Below are 14,367 nucleotides of genomic sequence, written 5' to 3' on the forward strand. Positions count from 1 at the left end.
TACACGCAAGTCGGTGTATGCGGCGCTGCAAGACGGGATTTTCTCCTCTGCAGTGACAGATACGTTTGCCAAGGCATACGAGCTGAGGAGGAGGCGGCGTTCCTATGCTTTGGCAAGCACTTTGTGTACATATATATATATATATATATATATATATATATATATATATATATATATATATATAAAAAAAAAATCCCGGCAATGATTTATTCATCCACATCGATTGATGCGAATGGAGAAATCTGGTTTGCCAGGGCATACGAGCTAAGTGGGTATGGATGTAGGGCGGAGCTCCTATGTCCTGGCAGACGCCTTTCCCCTCCATTTTTTTTTTTTGGCAGAGATTTTTTCATCCACATTGATCGATGCGAATGAAGAAATCTGTGCCGTTCATTTTTTTCTTTCAGCCCAGAGGCTGAACGGAAAAAAAAATCTCATTACCTGTATGCTCAATATAAGGAAGAATAGCAGAAACTCCTAATGCTGGCCATACATGTAATGATTGCGGAGACCCTCAAATGCCAGGGCAGTACAAACACCCCACAACTGACCCCATTTTGGAAAGAAGACACCCCAAGGTATTTGCTGAGGGGCATATTGAGTCCATGAAAGATTGAAATTTTTGTCCTAAGTTAGCGGAAAGTGAGACTTTGTGAGAAAAAACAAAAAAAAATCAATTTCCGCTAACTTATGCGAAAAAAAAAAAATTTCTTTGAACTTGCCAGGCCCCTCATTGGATACCTTGGGGTGTCTTCTTTCCAAAGTGGGGTCACATGTGGGGTATTTATACTGCCCTGGCTTTTTAGGGGCCCTAAAGCGTGAGAAGAAGTCTGGGATCCAAATGTCTAAAAATGCCCTCCTAAAAGGAATTTGGGCCCCTTTGCGCATCTAGGCTGCAAAAAAGTGTGACACATCTGGTATCGCCGTACTCAGAAGAAGTTGGGGAATGTGTTTTGGGGTGTCATTTTACATATACCCATGCTGGGTGAGATAAATATCTTGGTCAAATGCCAACTTTGTATAAAAAAATGGGAAAAGTTGTCTTTTGCCAACATATTTCTCTCACCCAGCATGGGTATATGTAAAATGACACCCCAAAACACATTCCCCAACTTCTCCTGAGTACGGCGATACCAGATGTGTCACACTTTTTTGATGCCAAGGTGGGCAAAGGGGCGCATATTCCAAAGTGCACCTTTCGGATTTCACCGGTCATTTTTTACAGATTTTGATTGCAAAGTACTTCTCACACATATGGGCCCCTAAATTGCCAGGGCAGTATAACTACGCCACAAGTGACCCCATTTTGGAAAGAAGACACCCCAAGGTATTCCGTGAGGGGCATGGCGAGTTCCTAGAATTTTTTATTTTTTGTCGCAAGTTAGTGGAATATGAGACTTTGTAAGGAAAAAAGAGAAAAAAAAAAAATCATCATTTTCTGCTAACTTGTGACAAAAAATAAAAAATTCTAGGAACTCGCAGTGCCCCTCACGGAATACCTTAGGGTGTCTTCTTTCCAAAATGGGGTCACTTGTGGCGTAGTTATACTGCCCTGGCAATTTAGGGGCCCAAATGTGTGAGAAGTACCTTGCAATCAAAATGTGTAAAAAATGCCCTGCAAAATCCGAAAGGTGCACTTTGGAATATGTGCCCCTTTGCCCACCTTGGCAGCAAAAAAGTGTGACACATCTGGTATCGTCGTACTCAGGAGAAGTTGGGGAATGTGTTTTGGGGTGTCATTTTACATATACCCATGCTGGGTGAGAAAAATATCTTGGTCAAATGCCAACTTTGTATAAAAAAATGGGAAAAGTTGTCGTTTGCCAAGATATTTCTCTCACCCAGCATGGGTATATGTAAAATGACACCCCAAAACACATTCCCCAACTTCTCCTGAGTACGGCGATACCACATGTGTGACACTTTTTTGCTGCCAAGGTGGGCAAAGGGGCGCATATTCCAAAGTGCACCTTTCGGATTTCACCGGTCATTTCTTACACATTTTGATTGCAAAGTTCTTCTCACACATTTGGGCCCCTAAATTGCCAGGGCAGTATAACTACGCCACAAGTGACCCCATTTTGGAAAGAAGACACCCCAAGGTATTCTGTGAGGGGCATGGTGAGTTCCTAGAATTTTTTATTTTTTGTCGCAAGTTAGTGGAATATGAGACTTTGTAAGAAAAAAATAAAAATAAAAAATCATCATCATTTTCCGCTAACTTGTGACAAAAAATAAAAAGTTCTATGAACTCACTATGCCCATCAGCGAATACCTTAGGGTGTCTACTTTCCGAAATGGGGTCATTTGTGGGGTAGTTATACTGTTTGGGCATTGTAGAACCTCAGGAAACATGACAGGTGCTCAGAAAATCAGAGCCGTTTCAAAAAGCGGAAATTCACATTTTTGTACCATAGTTTGTAAATGCTATAACTTTTACCCAAACCATTTTTTTTTTGCCCAAACATTTTTTTTTTATCAAAGACATGTAGAACTATAAATTTAGCGAAAAATTTATATATGGATGTCGTTTTTTTTGCAAAATTTCACAGCTGAAAGTGAAAAATGTCATTTTTTTGCAAAAAAATCGTTACATTTTGATTAATAACAAAAAAAGTAAAAATGTCAGCAGCAATAAAATACCACCAAATGAAAGCTCCATTAGTGAGAAGAAAAGGAGGTAAAATTCATTTGGGTGGTAAGTTGCATGACAGAGCGATAAACGGTGAAAGGAGTGTAGTGCCGAAGTGTAAAAAGTGGCCTGGTCATGAAGGGGGTTTCACCTAGCGGGGCTGAAGTGGTTAAAACAATAAAAGGCTTTAACTACTTCAGTTGGTGTGTAATGAATCTAAAATATATGAAAGTCTAATGTTTATCAGTACATTACAGAAAATAATGAACTTTATCATAATATGCTAATTTTTTTAGAAGGACCTGTATATGGCATCCACATAGCCCGTGTTTCTGTAATTGTTGTGTAGAGCAGCAGCAACAGATCAGGGCAAAACACAATGATATAATGAAGCAATGCAAGTCTGCAGTTCTTATTGCAACCTAGATTACCTGGGTGTGATATGAAAAACAAAAACACTGTTTTTATGCAAACAGTTTTTTCCACACTCAACATTTATCGCCTATCCACATGACAGATGATAATTTACTAATAACTGAACCTGTGGATGGGTGATACAGGCTGATTATGAGAACCCCTTTAAGGGGGACCTGTCACATAAACTTTAAATTCTGCACAGTACCATATTGCCAGAGGCCCCCAGAGCATTTTCCTTCTTGTTCTGTCTGAACCCGACCCCCATCTGCTGAGGTGCGCTAGAAGCAAATACACAGCGGTTCGCCATGGGGGCGGTAACCGCTGCATCTCTCCAGAGGTAGAGTTTTCTACTGGGCCCTGATGGAGGGTACAGCGTGATCTCGCAGGATCTGGCTGGTGTCATGAGACAGGTCCTTGCTGCCGTCACCACTACACTTTGCTCTGGTTCCTGCTGCCTTGTCTTCAGTCTCCGATGTCTCATCCATCTAATGGCAACAAGGACTTGTACACACAGCAGTGGTCTCACCGGCCATGGGATGCAGTGGTTGCCACTGGCAAACCACGATTTGTTTGCATACAGCACACCTCTCAATATTGAGGGCCATATCTCAGCAAAGGGGGTCAGATCCAGACGAGAAAATGATGGTACTGTGCCAAGTCTGAAGTTTATACTCTATGACCCGTCCTTACCAATGTGTCCGGACTGGTCAATGGATATGACCTCTGCTTACGTCTCTTATCATTGTTTGTAATCCTGTTCAGTTTTAAATTGTTTATTGGGTTGATTTTTAGAAGAAAAAAAAAAACTATGTATATTTTCCTGTTTCTGTTCAGCATTGACCTTTTATATTGTTAACTGCGGATTGTTAATTGTGAAACCATGTAATACAGGTTATTATTGGATTATGCTGAGACCTCTTGAAAGGAGTCTGCTTTGGAAATGGTGAAGCTTGTAGTAGGAAGAAGGTACTGTTTGAAGCATGTGATTTGTTATATTACCATTCCTGAAATGTTATGTTGCTAATATGAAATGTTATACAGTACTAGTGTAAATGTCGGCTCTCCTGACGTGTCCGCTTTAGTAAATTCTCAGGGCCTAGCTAGGGTGGGAGGTCTTTCGGGGGCAATTAGGACAGAAACTGGGTGAGGGTGGCCTGGCCAACAGGCACAATGTCATACAGTGCTATTTATGACTGATTATAATGGAAGTACCGAGCAGTGTAGAGATTAGCATGGCCACACTGCGGCTGACCGGAATGGCTAATGGTCAGAGGTGGATCTGGGGTGAAGCTGGCACACTACACTTCAGAGCTCTGTGCGAAAATGGACAGCCACTGTCGGCGTATTCATTTATTTCTAGGAGAAATAAAAGAGAAAAATCACAATCTTATATTATCAAAGGACAAGTATTTACTAAATTTGACATGTCAAAAAAGCTGGCAGGTCCACTTTAGAGTGACATGGTACTGATGGTATAGGGCGGCACACCCCCTTTATTTACGTGTTCTGTATACATTTAATTTTTGAAGTGTATTTGATTCTCACCCACCAGTCTGTTATGTGTCCGCCATGAAGGAAACTACATCTTCATGCACTTGTGACTATAGAAAATATGTGAGAACAATGTATTCCTGTTATGTATATCTCTGTGCCTTAAATTCATCCGTATCTATTCCATATTCAGTGGCATTGTTAGATCCAAATTTCTTCAGCATCCTGTGTATCTAATTTGTAATCTTTCTGCAATGGATGGCACTATTTGCTTTGTATGTTATGAATCTGAAAACGAATGCACGGATGGCTGTATTATAGGGGTTGTATAGTTTGTGTATCCTCCTGTCATATGGCGGGCTTCCTGCAGTTGTTTTTTTTTGGGAATCTACTGTATGATCAGAGTTCCAAGCTGAACATCCCCTCTAAGCATTCAGGGAGTTCAGTGCAAGGCAAAGTTGAAAATATAGTAGTTTTTCATCTACTTTTTTTTGTAGAGTTGTAAATCTGCCGGGCCACGGCTCTTGACACAACAGACCCCCCCCCGCTCTGCCCTCATCCCTTGTCTTGGTGTAAAAATGCGACTATTTTACACTTCTCCATAGTGACCCGTATTCCTTCATGTCTAGTCCACTGGTCTGTTAGTTTAGCCTATGTTATCCCCTAATGATTGAGATTATCATTAAAAAGGGAGGAAAGAACCAGGTTGTTGATTTATGCATAACTTATTTTGCTCTCTTTCAGACCGGGGCAAGGGGCGCCAGAGACAAGCCATTCTGGGCGACCATCCGTCATCCTACAGATATGATGGATATGGTATGCTACTTTAAGATCCTTATCTAATCATTGCAGTGAGTGGTGTGATGAGACGTCCTACTAGGGTCATCTTTTGGTGGGTTGGTAGGGGGTGAAAGAGAATGTTAGAACATCCAATACAAACAAATTTAAAACTAACTGAATATGTGCGACACCATGCAAGGAATCACCAATCACCAACGCACATATAATGTAATGACATTTTATTAATAGAAATACATACAGTACAGACCAAAAGTTTGGACACACCTTCTCATTCAAAGAGTTTTCTTTATTTTCCAGACTATGAAAATTGTAGATTCCCACTGTAGGCATCAAAACTATGAATTAACACATGTGGAATTATATACATAACAAAAAAGTGTGAAACAACTGAAAATATGTCATATTCTAGGTTCTTCAAAGTAGCCACCTTTTGCTTTGATTACTGCTTTTTCTGGCATAGAGCCCCGACGACTGAACTCTATGCCGGAAAAGAACAACGTAAGTGTGAAAGAGCCCTTAGAAGCGGGTGTCTTGTTAGTTTGCTCACCTCTTTAAGAATTGCCTGTTGTGCTCTTGGAGCAATCCTAACCTAAAAAGACCGTACAAAAACCTTTGTTCAGTCTTCCATTATTAGAAAAACACTGAACAACAAGGACACTAAGAAGAAAGCCACTGCTTTCCAAAAAAAAAAAAAACTGTGGCCAATCTCAAGTTTGGCCAAGAGCAACTGGATGCTCCTGGGAAAATGAACTATAAAAAGGCAAAAGGACATCAGCGCTGCTCAATGAGCTTTGCTTCTGTCAGCTGTACTTGACTTGGAGTATGTAGAGGGTATAGGAGATCTCTACACATTTCAAAAGCCAAGCTGAGCTTTTGCATGGAAAGAATGATCTAAAATTCCTTCTCAATGTTGTACAACATTTATTTGCATCTACAGGAGTAATTTTGTGGAGAAATCTTCTGCTAAAGGGGGGTATTGCTTTCTCTTCCCTGCACTGTGAATGGTTGCTCAATTAAAGACAATTGTTTGTGTGGTATTAGATTTTGTTTATCTATAAGGGGTGCCTTCACGTGTGGAAGATTTTGTTGCAGAATCGGTTCCGTTCATTTGAATGGGGCTTGCAGAAATCCATGTGATTGCTGCCAAACCAAACTCATTTAGATGAGCAGATAGGCAGCATGGTGGCTCAGTGGTTAGCAGAGGTGACTTGCAGCGCTGGGGTCCTGGGTTTAAATCTGACTGAGGACAACATCTTCATGGAGTCCCTGTGTTTGCGTGGGTTTCCTCCAGGTACTCTGGTTTCCTCCCACACTCCATAGACATACTGATGGGGAACTTAGATTGTGAGCTCCATTGGGGACAGTGAGTGATGGAAATTTTTATAATTATTATTATTAAAGTGCCATTCATTCCATAGCGCTGACCATATAAAAAGGGGTAAACATACATAATACTGACAATTGCACTATGCATGAACAAGACGAGTTACAAACTGGTACAGAAGGAGAGAGGGCCTACAATCTACATGGTATGGGAGAAGGACACAGTAGGTGCGGGTGAACTTGGTCATGGCGGTATACAGGCAGCAGGGTCACTCGTTGTAGGCTTGTCTGAAGAGGTGGTTTTTTTTTTTTTTTTTTTTTGAAGGATTCCACTGTAGGTGAGAGTCTGATATGTTGGGGTAGCAAGTTCCAGAGTATGGGGGATGCACTGGAGAAATCTTGGAGGCGATTATGGGAGCAGGTGATAAGATGAGAGGAGAGAAGGAGGTCTTGTGAGGATCGGAGATTGCATGTGGGGATGTATCGGAAAATTAGCTCAGAGATGTAGGGAGGGGACAGGTTGGAGAAATATTAGAAATTGTGCTGTTATATCTTATTAGATAAGTGTTAATGGGGGTTTCCAGGTCATAGATATCGATCCTTTTGGAGATTGGTGGGGTTCCAACACCTGGCACCCCAATGATCTGCTGCCAGCAGCTATCGACTCTGGAACTAACACAAGAACAGAGCCGGAAGCACAGCTCTGTCCAATGTGCAGCAGCCGTGCCAGGTTTCCGCAGCACCGCTCCCATTCAAGTGCTTAGCAGTAGCATCAACAAGCTTGTCCGTTCATCTGGAAGTTGCTTGTTCCACTCTCACTGAACTAGACATGTACACCTCACCGGAGGAGCATGTTCATAGTGGACTTGGGTAAAATAGTGGTTGGCTGAATGGGCATTCTGCAACAATTTTTGTGTATGTTTGGCCAGCTGATAACATAAAAAACTGTGTTTGCACAATTATGTTGATTTCACTTGTGATTTGTTGTAGACTACATTGTGCACTAAGCATTTTTCAGTAATCAGGAACTCTGTATCTTTCTAGGAAATCATGGCCCATTGTTACCATTGCCAAACCGCTACAGAATGGGATCTAGAGATACCCCAGAGCTGGTTTCTTATCCTTTGCCTCAGACATCTTCATACATCTATGGTGGACCTCCGCTTGGTTCAGTAGCCATGGTTAGTGGCCTCCACCAAGAAAAGATGAACTGTTCTCGGGTGTTTAACTTGTTCTGCTTATATGGAAACATTGAAAAGGTAAGGTCGGGCTGAGGAGCTGTGTGCAGCTTTCCTTTCTTACAGTAAGGATTTGTAGACTAGGGCTCATGCACTCGAATGTATTTTTCATCTGTCCGCTATCCATATTCTGATGCAGCTAGCACAATGGCCTATTCATTTGTATGGAGCCATGCACACATCCATGTATTTTATGGATCTGTGTGGCTGTTCTGCAAGTTATAAAGCTGGTTATATTCTTGTCTATATTGTGAATGAGAATCAGACTTTCGGTTGATGGAAGTAGAAAAATATGGAATACACACAGAAGGTATCTGTATTTTGCAGACTGAAATATGTCCACAACCATGTGCATGATGCAATTACCCATTATGTGTATGCTGCAGCCCAAAATTCCTAAAAACCTGCATGTGATGGTCTAGTAATACAGCTAAGACAATTGGAAATTGTATTTTGGGCCTGCATCCTATCCGCATTTTTTGCGGATCACGTGCGGGCCCATTCATTTCTATGGGACTGCAAAAAATCATCAGTGTGCCGTCCACATCTGTGCGGCTGTTCCTCAAATTATTGAATATGTCCTACTCTTGTGTGTTTTTCGGTCAAGAATAGGCATTTCTACAATATGTACTGAGGAAAGTGCAGGATGCACAGAGCTGGTATCTGTATTTTGCGGATCCACAGTATGTGCATGAGGACTAAGTGTGCATCTGGCATTTTTAGCAATTTTCTCTTCTGCAGGCTCTCTCTCTAAGGCCTCTTTCGCACGAGCGTGTCTGGATGCGTCCCGGTGCATTGTGGCAAACCCGCGCGCGCAGGTACGCAATTGCAGTCAGTTTTGACTGCGATTGCGTTCCGTTTTTTCAGTTTTTATCGCGCGGGCGCAATGTGTTTTGCACGCGCGTGATAAAAAAAAACGACTGTGGTACCCAGACCCGAACTTCTTCACAGAAGTTCAGGTTCAGGTTTGGGTTCAAGGTGGTCTAGATTGTATTATTTTCCCTTATAACATGGTTATAAGGGAAAATAATAGCATTCTGAATACAGAATGCATAGTAAAATAGGGCTGGAGGGGTTAAAAAAAATATATATATTTACTCCCCTTATCCACTTGTTCGCCCAGCTGGCATCTCTTCTGTCTTCATCTGTGAGAAAAAGGACCTTTGATGACGTCACTACGCTCATCATATGGTCATTCACATGAGCCATCACCATGGTGATTTCTCACTCCCATCACTAGAAATGACTATTCTTGTACACAAAACAGACAAGACATGGATGACATCCACGTTCTGTGGTTTTTTTTTTTTTTTTTTTTCTTTTTTTTTTTTTTTTTTTGGGCCCCTTAGAAATGAATTGGAAGAGCATCTGAGGAACCCAAATGTGGTCATGTTCATGAAGCCTTATCTTATGAGTTTCCACAGGTCAGCAGTGCTGAGAATTTTCTGATGGGCAGTGGCATTCTAAGGGGAGGGGTGGGGGGGCGATCCAACCCGGGTGCCGGCTCTCAGGGGGTGCCAGAGTCCAGAAGCTATGAGCGCTTCCATCAATGCAGATGGAAGCGCTCATTGCTGGAGCGCAGGGAGCTGGGCCCTGTCACTTCCCGCTAAGCTCCCCACACTCCTCCTCCTCCTTCAAGCCGGCGGCGCACTTCTCCCTGCTACACTATTCAGCCTGCAAGCACAGATCGCACTTCGAGCTTGTGTGGGAGGATCCTGCAGCCGAAAATCTGCATAAGCTCTGCCCACACCGTGCTACAGAGACATCTGTGTCTGCAGGAGGAGAGAGGACTGTGAGCTTCAGGAACGGGACAAGGGGAGTAGTTACTGTGTTTTTTTTTGTTTTTTTTTATACGGAGGGGCCACAATGGGCATTGCTACCCTGGAGGGGCCACAATGGGCATTGCTACGAAATGTAAAGGGTGGCCCACGAAAAAGTAGCACGCCTCCATATCTCCAAATCAAAATGCCTAATAGTAAATCAGTCTTAGTTGTCTCTAGCAAACAATCAGAGCTCATATTTCATTTTTTCAGAGCCCTGTAGGAACTGAAAGCTGAGCTCTGATTGGTTGCTATGGACAAGTAAAACTGATTACTATTAGGCATTTTGATTTGGAGATATTGGAGGCGGACTACTTTTTTGTGGGCCACCCTGTAGAATACCACTGGTGAGAGAATAAGTCTTCAGAAAGATAAGGTTTATTACTGATTAATAGCTGTAATGTATGGCAAAACGTGCAGCTTGTATCAAATTGTCTTCATTGTCATGTTCACAGAGATACATTTATCCAGCATTTTAAAACCAATGACGGGGTGATGATCCAGACTTTGGTATATTATTAGCATTTTCTTGAATTGCAGGTAAAGTTCATGAAGACTATTCCAGGCACGGCCCTTGTGGAGATGGGTGACGAGTATGCTGTGGAAAGAGCAGTTACTCATCTCAATAACGTGAAGGTTTTTGGAAAGAGACTTAATGTTTGGTAAGACAGACGTGGCTGTGTAACATTCATGTACGTGTATTATGTATCCCTTATTGTACGCATATCTGTAACTAATTGAAATTCATTTGAGATATAAATCCAGCATATTCTTGTTTGGAGTTTAATTACAAGATTCTTTAAAGAGGTTGTCACACTTCAGCAAATAGCTTTTCTCATGTAGAGAAAGTTAATACAAGCCACTTAACTAATGTATTGTTGTTATCCATACTGCCTCCCTTGCTGGCTTGATTCATTTTTCCATCACATTATACACTGCTCGTTTCCATGGTTATGACCACCTTGTAATCCAGCAGCGGTGGTCGTGCTTGCACACTATAGGAAAAAGCACCAGTCTCTTTGGTGGCCATTACCATAGGAGTGCACATAGGCTAGTGCTTTATTCTTTAGGGCTCATGCACATGACAGTATTTGAGTTCAGTATGCGGTACATATACTGAACCATTCATTTCAATGGTTCAGCAAAAAACTGTCTCTGCATTCCATTTCAGTATTTCCGTACCGTGAAAAGATAGAGCATGTCCTATTCTTGTCCGCAAATCACGGTGCTTGGCTCCATTCAAGTCAATGGGTCCGCAAAAAAACGGAACACATACGGAAATGCATCCGTATGTCTTCCGTATCTGTTCCAATTTTGCGGAAACATCTATTGAAAATGTTATGCCGAGCCCAATTTTTTTTATGTAATTACTGTATAATGTATATGGCATACGGAAAAACGGAAAGGAAACTGAAACAAAAAACGGAACAATGGATCCATAAAAAACGGATCCAGCCAGCAAAGGAGGCAATATGGACAATAACACTATATTAGTAAGTGACTTGTATTATTTTCTCTACATAATAAATGCTATTTGCCGAAGTGACCGTTTTTTTATTAGTTGAAAGGAAAAACATTTCTTGGAGTGCTGACTTCTGATTGTGCGTAATTCAGTAAAACAAGAACTACAGGTATTCCCATTGTTACTGTTGTATTTGTCCGTGGCTGAACTAAATATACTCGGAACGAGAGAATACACATCAGACACTGAAAATGGAAGCATTTTAAATTGGGGATCTACCGATTATCGGCGTTACCGATATGATCAGCCGACAGTCATGATTTTTAAAGTTATTGGCATCTAACCTTGCCGATAATGCGTTCAGTGCACTATCACAGAACATGAACGCTCTGCTGTCAGTGCGCTCATGTTCCCTCAGCAGCACGGGGAGAAGGAGTCACTCTCTCCCTCCCTCCTGTGCTGCGCTGCCAATGTGCCGCGCCTGAGGGGTTAACTGCTGCCGCTGATCGCAGCTCCCTGTCAGAGGCAGGGTGCCGGCTATGTGATTCTGCGCTGACAAATCCGCCTCCTGTATTAAACGTTAATTATCATTGGTGGTGCAGTACGTCCTCCCCAGTATTAAAAACAAACATTGGCAACGCAGTGGCCACAGGGTCCCCTCCCTCCTCTTCATTGGCGGCAGTGGCAACTTCTGATCGGAGCCCCAGCAGTGTAATCTTGGGGCTCTGATCGGTTACCATGGCAGCCAGGACGCTACTGCAGCCCTGGCTGCTATGGTAATCTCCCTGCTGCTATGTGTACTATGCACAGGGCAGCAGGGAGAGTGTGGTGAAGTCCTAGTCACCCTAATAGAGGTCTATTAGGGTTAGTAGGACAAGGGATTAAAATATTCCATGTTCTAGCCCCTAAGAGGGGAAATAGTTATTAAATAAACTGTAAAAAACAAAAAAAAATACCAAACACCTTGGTTAATTGCCGCGGAACGCTGCGCCCTGTCAGAGGCAAGGTTCCGGCAAAGTGTGTTTCTGCCGCCTGCATTTGTAATGTATTAAACGTTAATTATCATTTGTGGTGCAGTGGCCAGAGCCCCAGCCCTCCACCTCCCCTCTCATCTCTCATTGGTGGCAGCAGCAGCAAAGGGGGGGAGTGAGAGACTGCTTCCTTCTTCCCTGTGCTGCTAAGGGAACATGGCGCACAGCCTAGTATCGATAAAAGACAAATCCCGTTATCGATACGATACTGGGCTAAAAGTATCGTTTGGGTATCGAAAGTTCGATACGTGAAACAACCCTAGTCTACAGTATATAAAATGCTTGCTTTGTTTCTATACTGATTTGAGTTGTGACATATTTTTTTTCATGCCTGTGTTTATCATTAATCTGATTTCATAAATTAGGCGCATCCTCCAGCAGTCCGTGCACCTAGATTGAAAACTTCTCCAGTCCCTGAGTGCCATGTTCACTATTGATAGCAGCATCTGCTTTCTGTTTACTGTCAGTGGGTGTGAGCTATTTTATACAGCTGGCACCCGCTGCGCATGGAGGGAGCTCAGTGCCTGAGCCTACTCTATCCTTCCCCTTAATGCTTATGACATACAGGTATGTCATGTGGCGTTAAGTGGTTGAAAGAAATTAACACACCAACCACTGGCTTGTTTCAGTTTGGGTATCTCATAGATTAGAGATCATTTTAACCCCTTCACACATTATCACATACAATGGGGAACATAAGTATTTGAAACGCTGGCGATTTTGCAAGTTTTCCCACCTACAAAAAAATGGAGGTCTGTAATTTATATTGTAGGTACACATCAACTGTGAGGACCCACATGTATCCTCTTCCAAGGAAGTCACAATAAAGGCTACTGAGTTTTATCCTGGTGAGTGCCGCAACGCTATTTCTTTCTTCTCATTTAAAAGACACATCAACTGTGAGACAGGATCGAAATAAAAAATCAAGAAAATTACATTGTCATGCTGGAAGACCCAGCAATGACCCATCTTCAATGCTCTTATTGAGGGAAGGAGGTTGTTGGCCAAAATTTCACGATACATGACCCCATCCATTCTCCCTTTAATACGGTGCAGTCGTCCTGTCCCCTTTGCAGAACAGCACCCCCAAAGTATGATGTTTCCACCCTCATGCTTCACGTTTGGGACAATGTTCTTGGGGTTGTACTCATCCTTTTTCTTCCGCCAAACACAGCGAGTGGAGTTGATACCAAAAAGTTCTATTTTGGTCTCATCTAACCACATGACCTTCTCCCATGCCTCCTCTGGATCATCCCGATAGTCATTGGCAAACTTCAATCGGGAGTGGACATATGCTGGCATGAGCAGGGTGACCTTGCGTGCTCTGCAGGATTTTAATCCATGACGACGTAGTGTGTTACTAACAGTAATCTTTTAGACAGTGGTCCCCCCAGCTCTCTTCGGGTCATTGACCAGGTCCTCCTGTGTAGTACTGGGTTGATTCCTGACCTTTCTCAGAATAATCCTTGGCCCACTGTCACGGGCTGTAAGTGAGCAACAAGAGCCTACACAGTGAATAGCAACTGACCGGACCCAAACTAGGGAGGATAAAGGGTGACCCCTTTCAGACCCTAAAAGCTCTCCCTAAGCTGCTAAGCACATGTCCAGATCCGGATGGTGGATCGAGAAATGCCCGCGTACCTAAGGCTGATGACCACTGAAACCCCTACAATAGTGGAAGGGGCACGGCCACTGGTGCCCTGCTCAGTATATGGACGGAACCGGGGTCGCCTCGGATCCAGTCAGCAAAGAAACAGAAACACACAATGTCAGAACACTTAACTGAAGGAGCTGCGGCTGCAGTGAAAACAGATCCAAAGTCAGCAGACAATATCCGAAGTACTTGCTTCAGCAGAACACAGATCCAGTGAAAAGATATCACACAGGTGAAGATACTCAAGCGAGAGATACAGCTCAAATGAAAAGTATAATCCGCACCTCTACAAAGGAGGAGGGGTGATTTAAAGGCAGCGAAATCAAACACAGGAGGGACAGCTGGGAGGAAGGAAACAGAAAGTAAAGACCTCATCACAGGGGCGGAGAAACAGGGCAGAGGGAACTCCTCCAAGCTCTAGTAGTGACATCATCACAGGGGTGGAGAAACAGAGCTGTGAGAACGTCTCAAAGCTCTGGTAGTGACAGTACCCCCCCC

The 14,367-nt window shown here is 42.8% G+C and overlaps 1 protein-coding gene across 2 annotated transcripts in view; it reads left to right on the forward strand.

The window, feature by feature from the left end:
- Positions 1–14,367, forward strand: part of HNRNPLL (heterogeneous nuclear ribonucleoprotein L like) — a 94,269-nt gene that overhangs the window by 58,638 nt on the left and 21,264 nt on the right. For both annotated transcript variants that reach the window (XM_044291343.1, XM_044291344.1), the window contains exons 7-9: positions 5,285–5,356; positions 7,709–7,923; positions 10,263–10,384. In XM_044291343.1, the coding sequence (XP_044147278.1) occupies positions 5,285–5,356; positions 7,709–7,923; positions 10,263–10,384 (409 nt within the window). The remainder of the gene's footprint in view (positions 1–5,284; positions 5,357–7,708; positions 7,924–10,262; positions 10,385–14,367) is intronic.

This window comes from Bufo gargarizans, chromosome 4, assembly GCF_014858855.1.
Source record: "Bufo gargarizans isolate SCDJY-AF-19 chromosome 4, ASM1485885v1, whole genome shotgun sequence".
Taxonomy (NCBI): domain Eukaryota; kingdom Metazoa; phylum Chordata; class Amphibia; order Anura; family Bufonidae; genus Bufo; species Bufo gargarizans.